Source organism: Mesoplodon bidens, assembly GCF_964165515.1.
Source record: "Mesoplodon bidens genome assembly, chromosome: 7".
Lineage (NCBI taxonomy): Eukaryota > Metazoa > Chordata > Mammalia > Artiodactyla > Ziphiidae > Mesoplodon > Mesoplodon bidens.
The window spans coordinates 90,764,491-90,788,607 of NC_138164.1; the positions used below are offsets into that span (position 1 = coordinate 90,764,491).

At 37.0% G+C, this 24,117-nt stretch overlaps 1 protein-coding gene across 1 annotated transcript in view; it reads right to left on the reverse strand.

The window, feature by feature from the left end:
- The window catches only part of CSTF3 (cleavage stimulation factor subunit 3), a 72,642-nt gene that overhangs the window by 2,600 nt on the left and 45,925 nt on the right, over positions 1-24,117 (reverse strand). The window contains exons 4-20 of the mRNA XM_081240327.1: positions 20,934-20,966; positions 20,108-20,205; positions 18,645-18,711; positions 18,526-18,560; positions 18,315-18,441; positions 16,296-16,373; positions 15,339-15,501; positions 13,359-13,468; positions 12,623-12,739; positions 12,286-12,360; positions 10,745-10,888; positions 10,006-10,108; positions 6,681-6,750; positions 3,784-3,979; positions 1,476-1,629; positions 646-740; positions 442-502 (exon numbers count right to left, since the gene is read on the reverse strand). Coding sequence (XP_081096453.1) covers positions 442-502; positions 646-740; positions 1,476-1,629; positions 3,784-3,979; positions 6,681-6,750; positions 10,006-10,108; positions 10,745-10,888; positions 12,286-12,360; positions 12,623-12,739; positions 13,359-13,468; positions 15,339-15,501; positions 16,296-16,373; positions 18,315-18,441; positions 18,526-18,560; positions 18,645-18,711; positions 20,108-20,205; positions 20,934-20,966 — 1,726 coding nt within the window. The remainder of the gene's footprint in view (positions 1-441; positions 503-645; positions 741-1,475; positions 1,630-3,783; positions 3,980-6,680; positions 6,751-10,005; positions 10,109-10,744; positions 10,889-12,285; positions 12,361-12,622; positions 12,740-13,358; positions 13,469-15,338; positions 15,502-16,295; positions 16,374-18,314; positions 18,442-18,525; positions 18,561-18,644; positions 18,712-20,107; positions 20,206-20,933; positions 20,967-24,117) is intronic.

Sequence of the window (24,117 nt, forward strand, 5' to 3'; positions counted from 1 at the left end):
TGAAGCAAAACAAAAAGGACTGTTGTTGGAGGATGTTTAAAAGTATGCTACTGTGAAGGAATATGTATGTACTACTTTGGATACTTTATAATTTTGTAGCCTCCTATTAGGAAATTCTGAGATAGTACTACTGATACTATTGAATAATTAAAGACAAAAAAGCTGCTGTTAAAATTAATAAAATTATTTTCATAAGCCAAACCTGATAGTGCATGTTCACATGAATAGAAAAGATAAGCTTTTGATGATGTTTTTCTTAGAAGAATAAGAACATGAACAAGCCTCTCTGTACCAAAGAGAGTCTGGATCCCTCCTAGGTGTCACTGTACTTCTGCAAGATGGCTAGCTGGTTTTGGAAACTTCAGTGCAAGAATGACAGTCTCTCCTGCCTAGGAAACAACAGTGTGAATTCCACTCTAGAAATGGAGACTCATCACTTACTATTTGGTATCTTGCATCTTCGGAAAATTTCCATCAGTTCATCCACTTGTACAAAAGGACCCTATTTTGACACAAAGAAAATTTAATCCCCAATAATCTGACAAAATAGCCATACTTTGTATTTCCCATGATACAAGAGAAAAAGCACACAACTACTATAATTACCCATAGACCAAATATCTATCATGAAAATAGTGAACAAACCTGGAAACAAATAGGAGGAGGGAGAAGTTTCATTAAAACAACTGCTGCAGGTGGTACTGGGAACACTCCACCAGGGACAGGGTGTAAGCCTGGAGCTGTAAAAGAAAGAAAAGTAGGACTCAAATGGGATGGAAGAGTTTCTACACATGTAATGAACTAACGTAAGTAATTTGTACATAAATTACTATGTACAAATAGTCTATGTTGCTTTGTTCTGGACATCTTAAAATGTTTTTAGTGCTTTATATGTTTGACCAAACTCAAGTGGGTGAGACAGGGAAAGCAGTCTCAAACCCATGGCCACTGGGAGGCAGAAAAGTAAACAAGTGACTTTGCATAAGACAACCCAGGGGCTGAGCTAGTCAGTTTTTGTCAAAGATCATGCCTAAGCCTCACAAGTCATTTTTTCAGCAATCCCATTTAAAGTCAGTTATACAGTAACATATTTAATCATAAGGGCCTTGTTCAAATAGAATCCAGAGAGGCTATTACCCATTAGTAAGTATAAACGATACCAAATAACATCACCAAAGTAAGTTTCCAGCTGTGCAGGTAATCTGTATGTAGCAGCATTTCTGAAAACTGTCTTAAGTATCACTGCCAAAATGGGTTACTGCAATCTGGATCAATGAGGTTTTGTTTTTTTCTTTTTTAAGACATTTTAAACTCCTCTTGGTTCAAAGATTACAGCCAAACCACCTGTCATAGTGACCCTGAGTCTAATTATTAACCTACAATGGAAAGGTCACATTACTTTGCCCCCCACACCTCTCCAGTTAAACCAACAAACAAACTGAAGTCTCAGTACTGGATCTAAAGTCATGGCTTACGTGCTAAATGTCGTGGCTGAAATGGAATCATCTGCTGAGTGTCTGGTTTAGGGTATTCTGGTTTTCTATCCACTTCATCTTTCAGAACAGGCACTATAGAAGGAGCTACAACTGGGTCTGGAATTATAGCTGCTAGCTTAGCACGGGAGACATCCTGAAAATGCAGAACAGAAGAATCCTAAACCTGAAAAAGGGACTTATAGAGTATAACTGTGCAATTCTACAATCTTGAGGATACACTGTGAATAACTGGGTTAAAACCATAGAGAGAATGGAGAAAGATAAGCGAGAACTTCCATGACAGTAAAGGTTGTTAACAAGGAAAGCTAAAGGGCTGTAAAGACCAGTGTTAAGAATCATTAGACTCAGTGTCGCCAGGTGGGACACTCGTAGGATAGATACAAGCTTTTGTAGGTAGTACATACCAGGTAGAGGTGGGGTAATTTGGAAGAAAATCTGCGGTCTTAGATATTTTCCTGATATCTCCCTTCCACTAAAATTGAACATCATCTACCAGGTTCTCTAAGTGAAGAAGCTGGATTAAGTAATGTGCTGTTTCATGAAACCTAACATAAAGCTTATCATCACTTACATTAGTTCATAAGATTCTGCTAATGAAATGAAAAATTACTCCCAAAATACTGTTATAGGGGAGAAGGAATGTTTGTTGGGCAACCACTGTTTGTCAGTTTTTGCCATTTATTCCCTCTCTGAGGAGGCAAATAGTAACACGTCCATTTTACAGAAGGGGCCGGCACTCAAAAGAGGTTCTGCTGTCTCCAGTGTTAGATGGCTAAGAAGGAGAGAGAGGATTTGAGAGCACAGGCCTCTCTGACCTCACACCCATCCAGTCTTCTTTTCAGTGTCCCAGCAATGTCTGCCAGGGCTGAGAGCAACCCTCTGAGATATGTCAGAGGGAGCAACATGCTACCTATTAAAGAGGCCCTATCCCAGAGAAGTTCCTCTGTTACAGGTAACCAGTGTCAATCTGTCTAAAACCAAAAGAGCCTCTTTTGCCACCATCAAGGGATATAAGAGAACTTCATATTTTCAAAATTTGCTCATATGCATTTGGTGGCAAATCTAAATGAGTATGCCTACTGGGAATTACTTTTTTTTCTTTCCCTCTCTCACTTATGTGTGACACACAAAAGCATAATAATCCTTTCCAAATAAAAGAACAGAAACAAATACAAGATGGAAAATTCATATTCAAGAAGTAGTTCTACTTAGTAAGATCTTTTCATTAACTTCCCTAATTTCCATTTTCATCTTGGCAAAGTTGAAATAGCCTAAAAATTCCACATAATAGTCTTAAAATGTCTTTGGCTTTTCATTAAGAAGTAGTTAAACCAGAAGCAGAACCTGCTGATCCCTGAGCAGTAACCCCTTAGTTCAGAATAGGAACACGGGGCTGGCACACAACTGGAGCTTCCATTAATGAAGAGGTCTGAAGTTTATTTTAATCTGGTTTAGCCAGTGAGACCCAGGCTAAAAGAGGGCAGTGAGGAAATACAGAATGATGGTGAGGAACATCCTAATGCTGGTTGGCTTAAGGGGACCAATCTAGGACTCTTGTGGATATAGATTCCCTTTGGATTTCCATCTTGGTCTTTGTTCACATGACACAGAAAAATCAAGAAATTATAGGACAATGGTTTTCTCAGCAAGGGCTGTTTCTAGGAGTGTGTAAACATTAATCTTTCCCCTTGGCCTGAATGAGTTCAGTTTCCATATTTGTTTCCTTATGACTCAGTAGTCCAAACAGAAGAGTTCCATTCCTAGATAAGCTAATTTCCTAAAGGGCCCCACTGAAGGAGCCCTGTTTTAAAGATACAAATCCTTCAAGGAACTTTATGGATTTAATAAGCTATAATGTTTCTTCATTATATCTACAAAATATATAGCAGGAATTACTATATATGATCTCCTGTCAAAACACACACATCAGTCTTAAGAGCTATTAGAGAAAAACTAACCTAAGTGAAATTCAGATTTTCTTTTGTTTTTCTTCCTTCACCCACCTCCTCCATCTGCCCACAAGACATAAGATATAAGGCATTAACAATTTCCAGGAAAGAAAGTTTGTTAAATCTCATTTTAATTCTCATTTTGTTCAGTACTGTTGATACTCAATATTTCACAAACCCAAGGAAAATCCCTGAACTTTTTTGTATTCTGCAAATCTCTTCTAAAGCTAGATTAATTTCTATTTCAGAATTTACTTTAGAGTGAAGTTTATCCATGAACTATTCTGAAACAATAGGAAAGTAAAGACACTACACACATCTTGAGCCCAAGTACATACCTTATACCCAAGCGCTTTTAGTTCACTTGCAGAGCAAGGATATAAATCCATGAACTTGTATCTATCTACCAGTAAAGCTGTTTCTTTGCCTTCATACTCTTCTTTGAATGCTGTAAACCGTCTTTTCTCCACTTTGAGTATACTAGCTAGATCACCAATATTACTTTCAAAAGCTAAAAATCGGGCCCAGATTTCTCTGTAAGAAAATAAATATAATCAATACTTTACTATTCTGGGTTTGAGGCTTACAAAAAATCTTTAAGTTCCCTTCCTCCCTTTTTTAAAAAAATTATACAAATCTCTCTTTTTTTTATTATAAAGATTTCCAAACTTCAGAAAAATAGTGTAGTATAATGAGTACCTATATACCATAACCTAGATTTAATCATTATTAATACTTTGCCATATTTGCTTCATCTTGTTTTTGCTTAAGTATTTGAAAGTAAATTACAGTCATCATAACCCTTCACCCTAAATACTTTCATATTTAAGGCTTTTTTTTTTTTTGAGTTTTTACTTATTTAGCATACCTTCCTATCCTTTGTGGCCAATAAGAGAGACATTTACACTAGAGAGAGTAAACTCTAGGTGGAAGAGTTGAAAAAGAAACCTAGACAGGTTTCCAGTTTCTCCTGAATGATGTGGCTTCACCATTTTGTAGTGGCATGAATTAAAATGTAGAATACATTCTTGGGGCAACATATGAATAAAAATATATTTCGAAATCTAACATGCTCTCTATTTTTTCCCATTAATACGGATCATTGGGGACAAATTTGTGCCTCACCACTTTTCTAACAGCCAAAATTAATTCTCTAAGACTCTACTTAAATGTCAGTAAGGCTCATGCAGCTCAATATCAAAAAAACAAACAACCCAGTCCAAAAATGGGCAGAAGACCTAAATAGACATTTCTCCAAAGAAGATATACAGATTGCCAACAAACACATGAAAGGATGCTCAACATCACTAATCATTAGAAAAATGCAAGTCAAAACTACAGTGAGGGCTTCCCTGGTGGCGCAGTGGTTAAGAATCTGCCTGCCAATGCAGGGGACACAGGTTTGAGCCCTGATCCAGGAAGATCCCACATGCCGTGCAGCAACTAGGCCCATGCGCCACAACTACTGAGCCCGCGTGCTTCAACTACTGAAGCCTGCACGCCTAGAGCCTGTGCTCCGCAACAAGAAAGGCCACCGTAGTGAGAAGCCTGCGCATCGCAACGAAGAGTACGCACAACTAGAGAAAGCCCACACGCAGCAACAAAGACCCAAAACAGCCAAAAATAAATAAATGAAATAAATTAATTAAAAAAAATCTTTTAAGAAAAAAAGAAAGGCTATTCACACTGTGAAATTTTGGTTCATATAACTCTGTTTAAAAAAAAAATCTACAATGAGGTATCACCTCACACCAGTCAGAATGGCCATCATCAAAAAATCTACAAACAATAAATGCTGGAGACGGTGTGGAGAAAAGGGAACCCTCCTGCACTGTTGGTGGGAATATAAATTGATACAGCCACTATGGAGAACAGTATGGAGGTTCCTTAAAAAACTAAAAATAGAACTATTATATGACCCAGCAATCCCACTACTGGGCATATACCCTGAGAAAACCATAATTCAAAAAGAGTCATGTACTACAATGTTCACTGCAGCACTACTTACAATAGCCAGGACATGGAAGCAACCTAAGTGTCCATCGACAGATGAATGGATAAAGAAGCTGTGGCACATATATACAATGGAATATTAGCCATAAAAAGAAATGAAATTGAGTTATTTGTAGTGAGGTGGATGGACCTAGAGTCTGTCATACAGAGTGAAGTAAGTCAGAAAGAAAAACAAATACCGTACGCTAACACATATATGTGGAATCTAAAAAAAAAAAAAAACAGGTTCTGATGAACCTAGGGGCAGGATAGGAATAAAGACGCAGACATAGAGAATGGACTTGAGGACGTGGGGACGGGGAAGGGTAAGCTGGAACGAAGCGAGAGAGTGGCATGGATATATATACACTACCAAATGTAAAATAGATAACTAGTGGGAAACAGCTGCATAGCACAGGTATATCAGCTCGGTGCTTTGTGACCACCTAGAGGGGTGGGATAGGGAGGGTGGGAGGGAGACGCAAGAGGGAGGAGATATGGGGATATATGTATAGCTGATTCACTTTGCTATAAAGCAGAAACTAACACACCATTGTAAAGCAATTATACTCCAAAAAAGATGTTAAATAAATAAATAAATAAATAAATAAATGTCAGTAAGCACCTTTGTACTAAAGTAATGCACTGAGTTCCTATTATATACTAGGTGGAGGACTATCACAAAATTCCCATACTGGTAGACATTATTGCTACTTGACAAGAACGTAAGGATTGGCAAGGTGAGGAAATCTGCCCAAGGTGTAGTTGCCTGAGTTGGAATTTGAACCCAAGACTCCAAAGCCTTACTACTTTCACTGTACCACTATACCATGTTGTTCCTCCTGTAAAACCGACAGAGTCAAAACCATAAATCAGGGATATAATTTGTCAAACAAATTTTCATTTTGTCAGAGTCTTTGCTCTCGAGTAAGAAGTAAAAATTTCAGAACTCTTCTCTAGTTTGTTCATATAAATATCTAGGGATATATAGCAAGGTATATTAAAATATTTAATAATAAATTGCTAAGGCATCTCTCAAAATAATCCTAGTCAGTATGCAAAAATTTTTTTTAACATATCTTAAACAGGTATGAAAATATGGCAAGGCAGGCATTTGTAAATTAAGCTTCAAGAGAGAAGGGAAATTTCTCCTGGAACGTATACTCACAACAAGCAAATGTTCATCCCATAGACCACAATTCAAATATTAGAACCCGACCAGTAAGTTTTCAAAATGGCTTACCCAGACTTCTCAGGTGGAAGACTTCCAGATGTTAAAACTCGTTCAAACAAAACTCGAGTATTATTGTCCTCTAGGATATTAAAGAAGATTTTAAATATTTTTAAAAATTCAGTTTTATAATTCAACAATGCATTATCTCATTTAATCCTCACAAAAATCCTATGCAGAGAGATCTAACTATTATCACACCCAATATTTATAGATGAGGAAGCTTGAGGTTCAAAAAGATGAAGTGAGTTGATGTGGCTCACAGTTACTGAGTAATAGAGCCATAACTAGAAGCCAGGTCTTTTTACCTCTAGTTTAGCCCTCCTTCTATAGTATAGTGTAGTTGTAATGTCAAACAATTTATAACAGTGTGATATCTGAATTGGCTATCTCATTTTAAGTAATGAAAATTACATACCTGTTGACATTATAAGCATCAAATTATTGATATTTTTAAAGTACACTGAATGTGGAGGATGACAAGCTCAAATTTAGATATTTGATTTTCTTATTTTGCAGCACCGCACCAGGACTACTCTATATTTAACTACTTTAAATCCTTATATAGGTACCATATCTAGATTGGTAGATAAATATGCAAGTGGAAAATGAATAAGAATGGTCACCAGAGGGGGCTTCCCTGGTGGCGCAGTGGTTAAGAGTCCGCCTGCCGATGCAGGGGACACGGGTTTGTGCCCCAGTCCAGGAAGATCCCACATGCCGCGGAGCGGCTGGGCCCGTGAGCCATGGCCGCTGAGCCTGCGCGTCCGGAGCCTGTGCTCCGCAACGGGAGAGGCCGTCAACAGTGAGAGGCCCGCGTACCGCAAAAAAAAAAAATCCAGTTTTGGGCTTCCCTGGTGGTGCAGTGGTTGAGAGTCCGCCTGCCGATGCAGGGGACGCGGGTTCGTGCCCCGGTCCGGGAGGGTCCCGCGTGCCGCGGAGCGGCTGGGCCCGTGAGCCATGGTCGCTGAGCCTGCGCGTCTGGAGCCTGTGCTCCGCAACGGGAGAGGCCACAACAGTGAGAGGCCCACGTACCGCAAAAAAAATAAATAAATAAATAACATTTAAAAAAAAAAAAAAAAGAATGGTCACCAGAGGTGGATTAAAATTTAAGAGTCTCGGGAGGTCTGTAGCTGGAAGTGGAAAATGACACTTCCTGCTAAGCTCTAAGGGATCTATTAAAATTTAAGAATCTAGTAGTAAATTTACTAACACTCTTTCAACTGCATATTTTAAATGGGTGCATTTATGGCATATAAATTATGCCTCAATAAAACTGTTAAAAAAAAATCCAACAGAGTAGTTGGTTTTTACTGCCGCAGGGCAGTTATTCAGTTTTATGTCCATAATATGCAAAGTCAAACCAAGAGGTTACATGTATTGAACCAAAGAAGATGGCACCATATTCATGGCTTTCATCTTCAACTTAACATACTGTACTTAAAGAAATAAGTAAATCTTGCATTTTATTCTTTTAGCTTTATTCCAAGCTTTGCTCCAGACACACTTTTTGCCATTCCACTTAACCTTCCACTGCTTATTACATGCTGTGTTCTCCTGGAAGAATGCATTTTCCTGTATCTTTAGGAAAACGATTGCTTATCCTTCAAGACCCATCTCATGCTGCCTTCTCTCACCCTCTAGAACAGCGCTATCCAATAATTTAAATTTGCTGCTAGCCACATTTAAAAGAATAAAAACAAACAAAAAACAAAAATAAAAATAAAAGAATAAAAACAGGTGAAATTAATTTTAATATATTTTATTTAACCTAATATATCTAAATTATCATTTCAACGTGTAATCAATATGAAAAATTATTAAGATATTTGACATTTCTTTTCTACTATCTCTTTGAAGTCAGTATGTATTTTAACTTACACCACATCTCATTTTGGCCTAGCCACAATTCAAGGGCTCAAAACTTAGTAGTCTAGTGGCTACCATAATTGCATAGCACAGCTCTGGAACTTAGATTACACTCTCCTCTCTGTGCTTCCAAAGTACTTCATTCAGGGCTCTATTATAGAATTTAGCACATGTTTTTCATGATTGCCACCATCACCTTAAATAGTTAACATTTATTGTATGCTTACCACATTCCATATATAAGTCAAATACATGCAAAAGTTCATTTAATTATCTCAACAGTCCAATGAAAGGTACTCTTATTATAACCATTCTGCAGATGAGAAATCTGAAACACCATTATAGACCTAACCCCAGAATTTATGCCACAATTAAGAATCAAATGATGATGCAATTATGTTTACACATCTGATTTCCCCAGGAGAATATTCTGAGGGTAACAATGGAGTCCTATTCTTGTATTTCCAGACCTTACTAACCAAAACTACTGAATAAATGATGGGTTGATGAATAAACAAACTAAGACACTGATTTTAGAAGATAATAATGCTGACATCAGAGTTCATTCTCAACTTTAGAGTAAAATATTGTACATCCTAGTAACTATTCTAAAAAATCAAGCAAAACAATATAAAACTGGTAAAGAACATTCATTTCATACAAGAAAATTATATGAAAATTTTCTTTAGCCCCAGCTCAAAAATCTTAAATGCTCCACTGTCTCACTTTTTGGAGTTAAGTCCTTTTCCAGAAAGTAGAATCACTAAGCTGAAATATAAAATCATGTTTAAGTTTTATTCTTTTCTACTATTTAGGTATACAGAATGCTATATTTTTCTAAAATATCATTAAAATCACTAATATTTACCTGTGATATCTAATTTACATCTAATTATTTACATGGCACACAATTTCATATTTCTTTCTTAAATCAGTTTTTAAACCAGATCATTTTTAGTCAAGAAATTACATATCCTGGACTGTGGTTAACTAGACTAAATAAGATACATACATATATATACAGATCCTCTAGCCTAGTGCCTGGTATAAGGTAGGAACTCAATAAAAGATGGTCATTACTATTACAACAAAATAGAAAAATAAAGCTGCTTATAAACATAATGTTTCCTTTGAAATATCTTCCCCAGTAGCCTCAAAGCAGTTTACTACTTGGGCATCTTTGAGTTTTCGTGGCTAGAGATTTGTGGCTTTACCCTATTACTGTTGGGACTTTGATGCTAAATTAAAGACCATTCTGCAGAATCAAAAGGCATCAACCATTATACAATAAGTATAAATTCATAGTTGACAGGCCACAAATATTTGAGTGCCTATCAAGTGCCTGGTTCTGGTGTGATGACAGAATATAATACATTTGAGAAAGAAAAAAAACCCAGCAACATAATTTCAGAGAATGACATTGATGGTTTAATATTAAGTAACCATTACATATCTAGAATCTACTTACCATTGAGGTGAGAAAGATAGTCAATATAGGCCAGGACATATTCTGGAATGTCTCCATATTTCTTTAGCCCCAGCTCAAAAATCTTAAAGGCAACAGATTTGTCCTAGAAGTAGAGAGGAAAGTACTGATTTCCATTCAGTGTCAGACAAGATAAAGAATATTAAAACTATAACATCTAAATATGACAAGGTATATTAGGAATTAAAATGGAGATTCGGGCTTCCTTGGTGGCGCAGTGGTTGAGAGTCCACCTGCTGATGCAGGGGACATGGGTTCGTGCCCCGGTCCGGGAAGATCCCACATGCCGCGGAGCGGCTGGGCCCGTGAGCCATGGTTGTTGACCTTGCGCGTCCAGAGCCTGTGCTCCGCAACGGGAGAGGCCACAAAAGTGAGAGGCCCACATACCGCAAAAAAAAAAAAAAAAAAAAATGGAGATTAAAATTATGTTAAGTAAAAATTACAGAGCTAAAAACCATTCAAGGTGATTCAGATTCAGAAATATGGAGTTTAATAAGGTATAAACTAACAGGCAGAGTAGTCCCCACTCGCTGCAGCTGGAGAAAGCCCACGCGTAGCAAAGAAGACCCAATGCGGCCAAAAAACCAGATAGATATAAATAATATAAATAAATAAATAAATAATAAAACTTAATGACAGAAATTACGACTGCCTTTCTTTTAATTAATTTATCTCATATGAAGGAAATTATTTTATCTTTATATTTTATTTGAGGACTTACCTTACTACAGTAATACTCCATGAGTGCTGCAGTAACATAGACATGGTGGCGGGTTCTGGTGTCTTCTCTTGCTTTTTTAAATATCATTCTTCCAGATTTAATACCTTCTGCTCTTCTTGCAAATTTCATATATTGGATATATACCTACACAAAAAAAGTACTTGTTTTCTACAGACTAGGCAAAATGTGAACCGTGTAGCATCCAATACAGGTTACCTTACTTCAGTACTAACACGTTTTGCTGTATAAGGAAGCAATTTTGAATACTTGAGAAATAAAAGACTACAGATAGTGTACTATTTAAATCCACAAGTAAATTTTTTCTGGTATTAAAGACATGTGCAAATTAATATTTTAATTGAGATATCATTCACATAGCACAAAATTCACCCTTTAAATGTATAATTTAACGGTTTTTAGTATATTCACAAGGTTTTGCAATCATCACAATTATCTAATTCCAGAACATGCAAATTAAATCTTAAGGAAGGAATAAAAGTGAAAAAACTAGAAAACGCTAGTATTTCTTGATTTATTACTTTAAAAGTCCACTACTCTATTTCCTAAAGACCACATAATGTAACTTTATTGATAAACTATTTGAGTCATTTTATACTTAGCACCTACAGAGGGCCCAACACATGATGAGTATGCAATATTTGTTCAATGAAAAAACATCTCTGGACTGTACATAGGGTGACTATGAGTAGGGTCCTGATTTGCTCAGTTTTGATGATGTCAAACTACATTGCCCAGTTTAGAGAGATGAATAGATGGATGAATGAACTATGAGTTCCTTGAGGAAAGGAATTTTACTTATGTGTCATTATACTGCTGGAATATAGCACAGTGCACAGCACAGATCAGTTTGCTAAATGAATTTTAAAATGATGACTAAATGCAAGCAATTAGAGCAGTGGAATCCCATGATAAACAAACAAAAAAAGGAGTATAGCTGTAGTTGACTTGAGGCAGAGGGTCTAGAGCCCCACGCATTGGCCCCTCCCCTTCCCCTCCCACCGAAAGGGCTCTGCTGCACTTCTGCAGAAATTCAGGGCTTTGAAAACCATAATTACAGAGTAGAATTCAGGATAAAGTGAGTTCTTGTCCAACTGCTTCCCAGAATGCTGGTTTCTCCTGCCTCCGTTTATTTAAAAAGAAATATTTATTAAGCAACAATTATGTGGTATTCAAGCCATGCTCACAAGGAAGGTGTTAGAGAAAGCCCCACCGTGGCTGGTTCATAGCGCTGCATTTACAAACAACAACAGAAGAAACGAGCAGACAGCAGATCTGCAATTGTCGGGCTGGGAGACAGGGAAGGGGTGATGACAAGGGGGTCACATGAGGGAATTTCTGTGGGGTGATTGAAGTGTTTTGTATTTTAATTGTGATGGTTGCCCCATAACTCTATGTTATTGGTCGAGATTCATAGAACTAACAATTCAACAAAAACAGTGAATTTTACTTTATGTAAATTAAATTTTTTTTAAATTAAAGCAGACTGCAAAAGTGGGAAAGAGACTTGTAAAGTTACTTACCAAGGTGGGGTCAATATCCTCAATTGCCAGAAGTCTGTTATATATACTGTGAACTTTCTCATACTTCATGCGACTCTAAGGTGGTAGAGAAGAAGTGGATATAAATATATATTCATAAACAAGCAGCATTTGAGCTCTGAGGAATCCAGAGGCTGCACCCCACAAAGGCACCTGCTTTGAGCATAAATATATAATGAGCTAAGGACTAATAACTGTTCATTCTGCATTATCTCTGTCTTCCAAAAGCAATATGCCTGGCAAAGAAGCAGCCAGAAAAAAAATTCAGTGCTGCAGTAAAAAATCCAATTACAAGAAAGTTCTAAATATTTTAACTCACCTCTTCATAATCTGCATATGCAAAATAAAGAAGCATATTCTTCTTTAATAAAGTGCTTATGGCTCTTTCATATATATTAGCAGCTTCATCACTAAATAATTTGGCATTATTCATATCCTAGGAGAGAAAAAAGAAAGCCCACTTACAATAATTTCAATAACGCTGAAAGAGAATATAACACACACTCATATGTATATACCTATGGACACATGCATTTCTGGATTCTTAAGAAATCCCAGGGACTTCCCTGGTGGTACAGTGGATAAGACTGCGCTCCCAATTCAGGGGGCCCAGGTTCAATCCCTGGTCAGGGAACTAGATCCCACATGCATGTCACAACTAAGAGTTCGCATGCCACAACTAAGGAACCCTCCTGCTGCAATTAAGAAGCCCACGTGCTGTAACTAAGACCCGGTGCAACCAAATAAATAAATAGGTAAATAAATATTAAAAAAGAAAATTCCAAAGACTTTTTCCATTACTTTAACATAAAGAAGAATCATAGAAGTACTCTAAATGATTCATCACTTTAATACATTAAAGAAGAGCCACTATATTTAAATTCTGACTAAGGTAGTCTAATCATATAAGAGGGTCATTAAGATTCATAGTGACATAAGATTAAAATTTTCAATACCTACACTTCATTACCAAAATTCAGTGCTATACTTTTAGCAAATTATTGCTATATCAAAACCATGAAAAGAGCAAAAGGGGGAAACAAATAAATACTCACCCCTTTCTCTGCTAACAGTTTACTGGACTGCTCAAGATACTGGGCAGCTTCATACCAAATATCAGGGTGATGGCCCAGCACAAGCAGGCACTGTTCATAAGCAAACATAACTAAGGGAAGACATTTGCAACATTCAATTAGAATAAATATTATTTACAAAACTATAAATACAAGCGTCACAACTCAATTTTTAGGCTAAGACAGGGCCCTCAGTAATGAATGATAATTGGAAATAAAAAAACTTTAGTGATTTCTGGCATTATCATCCACCCAAACCCCATCCATTCATCATTTATTAAATTAATATTTATTGAGTACCAACTATATGCTAGGGAATATGAAAGACACTGTGAATATATCAGTGAATAAGACTTCCTATACTCAAGAAGTCTGCAGTATAGTGGGAAGATCGATATTAAGAATGCAGTTATGGTAAGTAATAAGTATTATGATGAGGAAAGTAGATTGTACTCTTGAAACTTACAGCAGCAGGACTTAACATAGTTTAGAGACTCAAGAAAGTTTCACTAAGGAACTGACATCTAAGCGAAACCTGAAGAAGGGATAGAATCTGGTCAGATGAGAGAGTAAGCAGAGGCAGGAAGGACAGGAGTAGATACAAAAATGGTGTAGGCAAAGGAAACAGTACTTGCAAAGGCCTCCAGCTGAGAGAGCAAGGCAAGACTGAGGGATTTTTTTTTTTAAGTTCCAAATTCTAGTTCTGACAGTGCCAGAGTAGTCTGTATCAGACTAACTCTCCTGGAAAAAAAAAAAATCATAAACTGAAAAATACAAAAAGCAACTGTTTAAAGGCACTAGAGAATGACCAAAAGAGAAAGAAACTGGAGAGGACTGAGCCCTTAAAAAATTGGAATCATACTAGGTGAGATATATATTTAATATGGGTTTTCCCCTCAAGTGCAAACCCCTATGTGTATAGTTCTGGGATAGCTAGAACTCAAGCCAAATGCTGAAGTCTTACTGGCTTGAGGTAAGTAACATGGAGTTCTGGGTTACAAGAACAGCTGGAAATTAAGGGGGGAAGATCCCCCAAAAGAGAGCCACAGAAGGTGGAGGCTGAAAATCTGGGCCTAATGCCCTCAAATCTTCAACTGACTCTAAAACAGACATACACAGGAAAGAATACAAACAGCCTGAGCAGAAAGCAAAGCTGAAAGAGCTGGATAGATATCTCATCAGCTGCCCACTGTAATGGAGACCAAGTCTGGAATCTGAATCCCATCAAGTTAAGAGAGTCTGAGTAAACACCTTGAACTTTCCATTATATCTTGGGAGTAAAGACTATATCCCAGGACTAAGAGATTTACTGTGAGATAAAGGCCACTAACAGAGACTCATCATAACAGTGTAAAACCAAGCCTCCACAAGGTCCAGGAGACCTGCCAGTAATTTAACTCCCTGCTAAAAGAAAACCCAACATTCTTCAGAGGAAGATAACAGAATCTAGTCTTTACTATGTATCATTTACACATCTGTACAATGTCCAAAAAAATTTTTTTTAAATGTCTAGACTTGTGACAAAACAAAAAATGTGACCCACAGTCAAGAGGAAAAGAAAGCAACACCACAATGGCTCAGATGTTGGAATTAGCAGACAAGGATTTTATAACTATTGTTATAAAAATGTTCAAGGATATAAGAAAAAGATGGTAATAGCCATGGAATCTTAACAGAAAAAGGAAAACTATAAAACACATAAAAATTTCTAGAATGGAAATTCATACAACTGAAAAGTAGAATATTTGAAATGAAGAATTCACTAGATGGGCCCACCAGCATATTGGATATGATAAAGCAAAGGTCAGTGAACATGGAGACAGATCTATAGAAATTACTGAATCTGAAGAACATAAGAGAAAAAAATACTGGGAGTAAACAACAGCCTCGGTAACCTATGAGATAATATCAAGTGGCCTAACATATACATAAATGGAGTCCCAGAAGGGTTAGTCTTGTTACCTCTTTTAGTTATAAGAGTCTGATCTTCTGTACGAAGAGGGTTGCTTTTTTCCCACTGTATGTATTTCTTCCACATATCTACCTGCTGAGCTTCTTGAGGAGTATTCTGAGGAGGCACTGAGGGAGCATTGCGGTCCAAACCTTTCATTACTGTCTCATATTCCTAGACAACAAGTATTTAGAATTCTGTGGTAAGCTGAGGAACAACTCAGATGTATGATATGGAGTTGATCTGTTTGGAATACTTTGTTCAAAATGCCTAGTTTTTCCAAATACTACTTTGTTAATATAACCTAAAAACTATTTAAGAGCAGGAATAAAGATAACAGAAGATTACCTACCCCAGAAGAGGTTCCCAGAACTGGGTGAACAGAACAGCCCTGGGCCCTCTCTGCAGGTGATCTAGGAAGTCAATCTTCAAGACAGAGGAGCTGACAGATCAACATGACTGATGATCTGGTGGCACTGTTACTGCCACCTTTGGAGAAAGGATCTGTCTTTAAAAAGTTCAATAGTTCATAGTCTAGGCTATTTTCCCTAACTTCTAACAGTGTCAACGAATGGAAAGGTATGTACACAAGACAAAACTCGGTCCCTGAGAGCTATGTCATTAGACCACAGATTATTACAGTGTTCGGATATGTATGAGCGGACAGGAGGGATGGATAATAACTACTTGATCAATTCTAGGTAGAACTTTGTCTCTATGACCTCTGTTTCTATATTTTAAAAAATAATTTCTTCCAAACTTGATTTATTCTATTTTGTCCTTTAACATGTCTGTAAAGAGGTATTTTGCTTCAAATAATCATCTGCTCAGACAACATAATTAATTGTCATTAGTTAAGACTGCTAATGATTGAAAATATTAAGAGTAATACCAGATAGGGAAAGCGCCTGTGTAAATAACATACTCACAACAATCACTATAGTAAGTGTCCTGATAGAATTCCATACCTTTGCTACCCGCCTAGCATTCATGTAATCCCTACTCCGATCTTCAATCATTTTTTTAGCTAAATGAATATTGATACCCTAAGGAAAAAAAAAAAAGAAAAATGCATATTATTTGAAAATTAAGTATATTTTAAAGTTAGCATAATATAGAATATTCATTTGCTAAATTACTTTAAAGTGTTTAAGAGGTTTTTTGGTTAGTAAAATAAAGGTTTGATCACATTATATGCTTAAGGGAGGAAGGAGGATCTGCCTATTTGTTATGAGATGGCAGTAAATTTCCATATGTCAGGAATTTCTAAAGATAGGAAATGATTTGGAAAGGACCAATTATTTCACATAAAATTCTACTAATAAAGAATGATAGGGCTTCCCTGGTGGCGCAGCGGTTGAGAGTCCGCCTGCCGATGCAGGGGACACGGGTTCATGCCCCGGTCCGGGAAGATCCCACATGCCGCAGAGCGGCTGGGCCCGTGAGCCATGGCCGCTGAGCCTGCGCGTCCAGAGCCTGTGCTCCGCAATGGGAGAGGCCACAACAGTGAGAGGCCCACATACCGCAAAAAAAAAAAAAAAAAGAATGATATACAGGACTTCCCTGGTGGCGCAGTGGTAAGAATCCATCCACCTGCCAATGCAGGGCACATGGGTTCGAGCCCTGGTCTGGGAAGATCTCACATGCTGCAGAGCAACTAAGCCCGTGCACCACAACTACTGACCCCGCGTGCCACAACTACTGAGGCCCGTGCGCCTGGTGTCTGTGCTATGCAACAAGAGGAGCCTGCGCATCGCAACAAAGAGTAGCCCCCGCTCACTGCAACCAGAGAAAGCCCGTGCGCAGCAATGGAGACCCAGCGCGGCCAAAAATAAATATATAAATAAAATAAATTTTAAAAAATAAAAAATAAATAAATGCAGAGGTAGCAAGGAGACATAAACATTATCATTCATGCCTAGTAGTTCTCAAAGAGTAGTCCAAAGATTCCTGTTCCCCAAGACCCTTTCAGAGGATCCATGAGATCAAAACAATACTAAGACATGATTTGCCTCTCTCACAAACATACAGTGGAGTTTTTCAGAAGCTACGTGACATTCAACAGCATAGCAGATAGAATTTAGAAGCAGATATGAAAATCTAACTGTCTTCTATTAAGCTAAATACCAAAGAGATTTGCAAAAATATGAAATAATGCCACTCTTCTCACCGAATTTTTTCTTATTTTGGAAAATACAGTTTGTTTTAATACTATTTATGTTAAAATATAAGGAGTCTACTACTGCAAACTTTAAATGAATTAATAAATATCTTGAAACTTTCTCAGTTTTAATTCCAATATGCTAAATATTCATAGGTAAAAGCCACATTAAAATTAAAAGTTCTTTGCAGTCTTTAATACTTTTTAAAATCCCAAGACCAAAATGTTTGAGAACAACTGCTCATGCCTATGAGGGAACAGTTTCAATACCCTACATAGTTCTTCCAAGTCACAGTGGATATGTGAGGAACTTCCTTTTAAAGATAGAGCTTACTTGGCATGTATGTTTACATAATGGGCTTATTAGTTCAGTTTGTTAAATCATTTGCTTATGAGACAAAGATCTTGGACCACAGCCCTACATCTCACAATTACAAGGCAATAATCACACCACTGTAACTAGGTGAAAGAGGGGCATTGCAACTCATCGTTACTACTAGAAAAGCAGTTCTAAAAAGGAACTGTTTCATAAGAGATCAGTGGCAACGTGTGTGTGTATGACTGTGTGGATATGGTTTGGCACTGATTAAAAATGGTTTGGTAAGAATTATAATTCTCCCAGAGTATTCTCAAAAATAACTCAACAGTAAAATGAGACTCTCAAAACATTAGGAATGGTTCTTTCATTACAATCAATATGAAAACAAACGTATGCAGCACTGATATCCAGGAACCTGATATTAGAAAGGCTAGCCTCCACAAATCCACAGTGCATAAAAATTTAAATGGCTTGGTCATAATAATAAGTTACTGTGGCCTAATTTACCTCTTCATACTTGTTATAGTCTCTCCACAGTTGTTCAATGTTGATCATGGGATTAACACAACCTCGTTGATAAACTCTTCGAACAGCTGTTATTCTCTGATTTTCTGCATAAGATCCAACAGCTTCCCTGGCATTGGATAAGAAATGCCATCAATTATATTATAGCTAAATCAACTGTTCACACAGAAAATAAAACTATAAAAATACTTACACGCCTTTTAAGAAATTGATGTAATCCACCCAAATCTAAGAAATAAAATAAAATGTTAGAATCTTTCTTAGTAGTTTCAAATTTTTTAAATGTATGTATTAAAAAAAATTTAACTCTACCTGATAAGACATAATTTCCATTCCAATTTTATCCAGTGCAAAGTCATATGCTTGAGCCATTTTTTCTCTGAAATAAACATGTTTTTTAGAAAAATTGCATGTTATTAAAATGTATCTACAGCTAAAACATAATCATGATTTCTGATCATATGGTCAGAACAGCATTTAAACTGCTTATACAAACAAAATGTAAAGACATCTTTGCAAGTATATAAACAAAATATAAAGACTAAGCTCTTTTGTGTTTAGCTTGTCAATGTCATTAATTTATGTACTTTGTTTCTTTTACCTACTATTTGTAAGCTTATCAAAGATAGAGGCCATGTTTTATTTATCTTTATATCATTTATTAATTTTTAAACTTTTTTTTTGATGTGGACCATTTTTAAAGTCCTTATTGAATTTGTTACAATATTGCTTCTGTTTTATGTTTTGGTTTTTTGGCCACGCATGTGGGATCTTAGCTCCCCAACCAGGGATCAAACCCACACCCCTGGCATCGGAAGGCAAAGTCTTAACCACTGGACCGCCAGGGAAGTCCCCTCTTTATAGCCTTTAAATTGCCTAATCTTACATGTAGAAGATTCAAATATGGAAATATCTGGTTCTTTGATTAAGAAGGTAAGTTATGTCTGAAGATCTATTAGCTCTGACATAAAATTTAGGGAGAAAGAACTTCAGTGTAAGACAATAAACAATAATGAAGAAAAAAAAAACAAAGGTAGAATTCTGGTTAAAGAAATAATCTGCCTATTTGTTATATACAAAAACAGCATTTGAGAAGGTCCATTATTTAGATTCAACAAAGATAGATAGGTGGGGGTAAGTCCTAGTGAGGAGGTCAACTATACAACAATACCATTGTCAAAAATGCCTTGGAATACTTAAGTATCATATTACAATGTAATCTGCCAGGAGTGGTGCCATGACAAGTAATAAGATGCTTTTTATTAAGTTTGTCAACAAGCCTGTCAACAAAGTGCTTTGGAGTTGCAAATGTACAGTGTTCCAATATAGAAGAGGGGCTTGGATGATTCAATTCTCCAGAATAAATCTAATGCCAGTGGCTTTCTTTGAAGCATTTTTTTCCATGGTTTACTGACTTCTCAGAGAATCCCGACTTTTCAAATCCTTAAGTTTCTTCACCCTCTGGAGTTAAGAAGTGTGAGTTTCTATGGGATTGACTGTGTGCCTGGGGATGACCTGCATTCTTGTTGTTTTTTTTTTTTTTTTTTTTGCGGTATGTGGGCCTCTCACTGTTGTGGCCTCTCCCGTTGCGGAGCACAGGCTCCAGACGCGCAGGCTCAACAGCCATGGCTCACGGGCCCAGCCGCTCCGCGGCATGTGGGATCCTCCCAGACCGGGGCATGAACCCGTGTCCCCTGCATTGGCAGGCGGACTCTCAACCACTGCGCCACCAGGGAAGCCCTGACCTGCATTCTTAAGCTCCTGATTTAACTTACTTGTAACTTGGTAGTTTACCCTTGGTTTCTCGGACATATGAAAGATAACACTTCCATAAGTCAATGTGCAAAACCTTCATAAGGCATCTCTGAAATAGCTGTAAATACAATAAAATATTATCAGAATCCAGTTAAATAAATTTCACATGTACATAGTTAAAATGAAACATTAAAGAAACAAATTCAGCTCCTTTCATGAATTTATCCTCTTACAAATAGATGTCAAATAACAACTCCCTCTATTTTTAGATAATCAAAATCATTCTCATAATTTTGGTCAGCAGAGTCTAATTATTTTCTTTTCCAAAATTTTATTTTATTTTTAAAAATTTATTTATTTTATTTATTTATTTTTGTGTTGGGTCTTCGTTGCTGCGTGCAGGCTTTCTCTAGTTGCAGTGAGCGGGGCTACTCTTCGTTGCCATGCGTGGGCTTCTCATTGCGGTAGCTTCTCTTGTTGCAGAGCACAGGCTCTAGGCACACAGGCTTCAGTAGTTGTGGCTCACGGGCTGTAGAGCGCAGGCTCAGTAGTTGTGGCACACAGGATTAGGTGCTCCGCAGCATGTGGGATCTTCCCGGACCAGAGCTCGAACACGTGTTCCCTTCATTGGCAGGAGGATTCTTAACCACAGCGCCACCAGGGAAGTCCCCCAAGATTTTATTATGAAGATTTTAAAGCATACAAAAGGGCTGAATAAATACAATGAACTCCTATATAATCACTAGCTAGATTCAACAATTGTTAACATTTTACTGTATTTGTCTTATGTATGTTAAGTCCTAAATTAAACTTCAGCATACATTCAAAATATTTAAGAGGACTCACCTTTTCGACCTTGTCATAATTTTTAGCTTTAATCTGCAGAGAAACAGAGAAAAATATAGAATTAACACCATTCTTTTTAGAGTACTATCACTATCTCTGAGTGTTTGATTAAGCGTGTAAATTCATTTCTACACTTTCTTATTTAATTCTGCCTTTTGAAAATAACAAATAGAAGTTTGAACCCAATATGGATAATATGCATTGTAAATATGCCTTATATAAATTAATTCTATATGGAAAAAATTTTATAAGCTCATTTATGTTGAACTTTTGTGAATTTAAAATTTTATAGAACAGTCACAAGATGAATAAAGAAATATAAACAAGGCATACTTGAATAGGGCTTTAAGTATCTAATGAAGACAAACTTAAAGCCTTATTTTCCCTGAATAGCTACTACTAGAACAATCTGAGTAGGGTAGCAAAAAAGATTTGTGAATTTTGACTACACATAAATTTTAATCACTCAGTCAATCTACTATACTCCAGGCGCTGTGCTAGGCACTGGGGCTACCACAGTGAACAAAACATGCATAGTCTGCCTACGTCCTCATACAGCTTACAATATTACAGAGAAAACAAGTGTCAAGATGGGGGAACTACAGGGTGCTATGGGAGCATTTAGGAGGAACATAAAACTCAGACTTATGGGGTTGCAAAAGATTTCCTGGAAGAAGTGAAGATGTGAAGAATGAGGTGTGAGGTCAGAATGGCTATCATCAAAAAGTCTACAAACAATAAATGCTGGAGACGATGTGGAGAAAAGGGAACCCTCCTACACTGTTGGTGGGAATGTAAATTGGTGCAGCCACTATGGAGAACAGTATGGAGGTTCCCTTAAAAATTAAAAATAAGAGCTACCATATGATCCAGCAATCTCACTCCTGAGCATGTATCTGGAAAAGACGAAAACTCTAATTTGAAAAGGTACATGCACCTTAATGTTCACAGCAGCACTATTTACAATAGTCAAGACATAGAAGCAACCCAAGTGTCTGTCAAGAAACAAATGGCTTAAGAAGATGTGGTATATATATATATACAATGATATATTACTCAGTCATAAAAAAGAATGAGATATTGCCATTTGCAGCAACATGGATGAACCTAGAGAATATACTAAGTGAAGTAAGTCAGAGAAAGACAGATATTATATATCACTTATATGTGGAATCTAAAAAATAATACAAATGAATCTATATACAAAACAGAAACAGACTCAGAGACATAGAAAACAGACTTACAATTACCAAAGGGGAAAGGGAAGGGGAGAGGGATAAATCAGGAGTATGGGATTAACAGATACAAATTACTATACATAAAATAGATAAGCAATAAGGATTTACTGTATAGCACAGGGAACTATATTCAATATCTTGTAATAACCTATTATGGAAAATAATGTGAAATGTATATATGTATACACACACACACACACACACTTTGCTGTATGCTTGAAACTAACACAATATTGTAAATCAATTCTATTTTAATTAAAAACAGAGTTGTTAGACTGGTAAAGAAAGGGAGGAGTTATTCCAGGCAGAAGGAGTGGCATGTGCGAAGACAAGGGTTAAATAAATACTATTAGAATTCCCTTTCTTTGAGTATTTTCACCATATGGTAGGTGGGGTTAGATATTCAATTGTGATATACCAGCAAATCTTTGTATCAGCTTGATAGGTGAATAATTTGACTGGTTAGAGAAACCTTGGCTTGTGGTCCTTTTCAATCAGTAGTATAGATAAATTTTCCGACTGCTTTCTGGCTTAAGGTGAGGCAGATCAGAACTCTGGTGACAGGCTCTTTTTCTTTTGCTGATTACTTGCTCTTTCTCTCTGGAACTTGTAAGATTTCACCCTTGATCTTCAGAGTTCATAAACTGTAACAGGATTTGCTTAAATATAGGTCTCTGCTCTTTGAGGCAGTTTAGTCAAGGCTCTGGAGTCAAATCTCTTGGGTTCACTTTTTGGCTATACACTTAACCATTTTTCCTCTTCTGAATTAGGAGGGATAGTAGTACCTATTTTGTAGGGCTGTTGTAAGGACTCAATGAGTTAATAAATGTAAAGCCCTTAGAACACTGCCTAGCAGAGTGAGAACTTAGTAATTGACATTTATTATTATTACCATGAATTCTGCCAAGGACTCAGCATGCCCTTTGAAGCTAGTCATGTCTTTCAGCTCAAGACTTTTCCTCTTTTTTAAATTATTGCCTCTCTTCAATCTGTTCCTTTTTTTCCTTATTGAACTCCTATTATACACATTAGGTCTACTTCTTCTATCCTCAAAATCTGTTATTTTTACCCTTCCTTTGCCTTTTGGCTCTAAGTTTAAAAATACTTCTTCCACTAGATTCTCCAGACCACAAATTTAAGTCTCCATGTTATCATTTTCCTCCAGTTGACCTATTGCTGTAGTTGGTTCAAAAATAATGGCTTTTGGCACCAGAGGTTTTTTTGTTTTATTTTTTTAAATACTGCACTTTCAATCTCACTGTGCTCCTATTATTTTGTTCAAGTTATTGTCTCTCTCCTCCAGCAGCTCTATTTTGTTGGGGGCCTGTCCCAACAGCTTGTTTATATTCCTTTCTTGTTGCTGGCTCCTTAGATATGCAGTTATTTCTTCCATCTATTCCCTGAGCTCAGAGTTGGCAGTCCCAGTGTTGTAGTTGACCCTTCTCTACCACGAGAGCTGTGTAGCAGGTTTAAACAGCAAGTTGGCTGTTGGTAGTCTTCTGACAAAAAAAACAGAGAGAAATCTTTGCTCAAGAGTAGGGAGGACTCAGCCTGCCAGTTCGGCTCCTTTTTGGTTTCCTGGAGGCCAGGCTGATGTCAACAGTCCCCTGGGGCAGAAAGACAGTGGAAGGGTGCCAAGTATTTCTGAGTCAGTTTCTTATTCCTTGTCCTAGGTGCTCCACCAGCCCTGTTCTTCGAGACTGCAATAGAATCTGAGGTTTCCTTGCATCCAGGTGCTTGGCTCAGTAAATAGTTGAGTTGAGAGTAGGAGTGAAGTAAGACAAATTCAAGTCACCAGATTCCCAAGTGTAGATGACAGATTATATACAGTTCTTACAATTGGCCAGGAAAACCGAAACTATTCTTTGGGAAAATTGGTAAAGAATATGAATAGGCAATTCCCAGAAAAGAAAATGTAAATGGTTAAAAATAATAAGTGTTAAAAA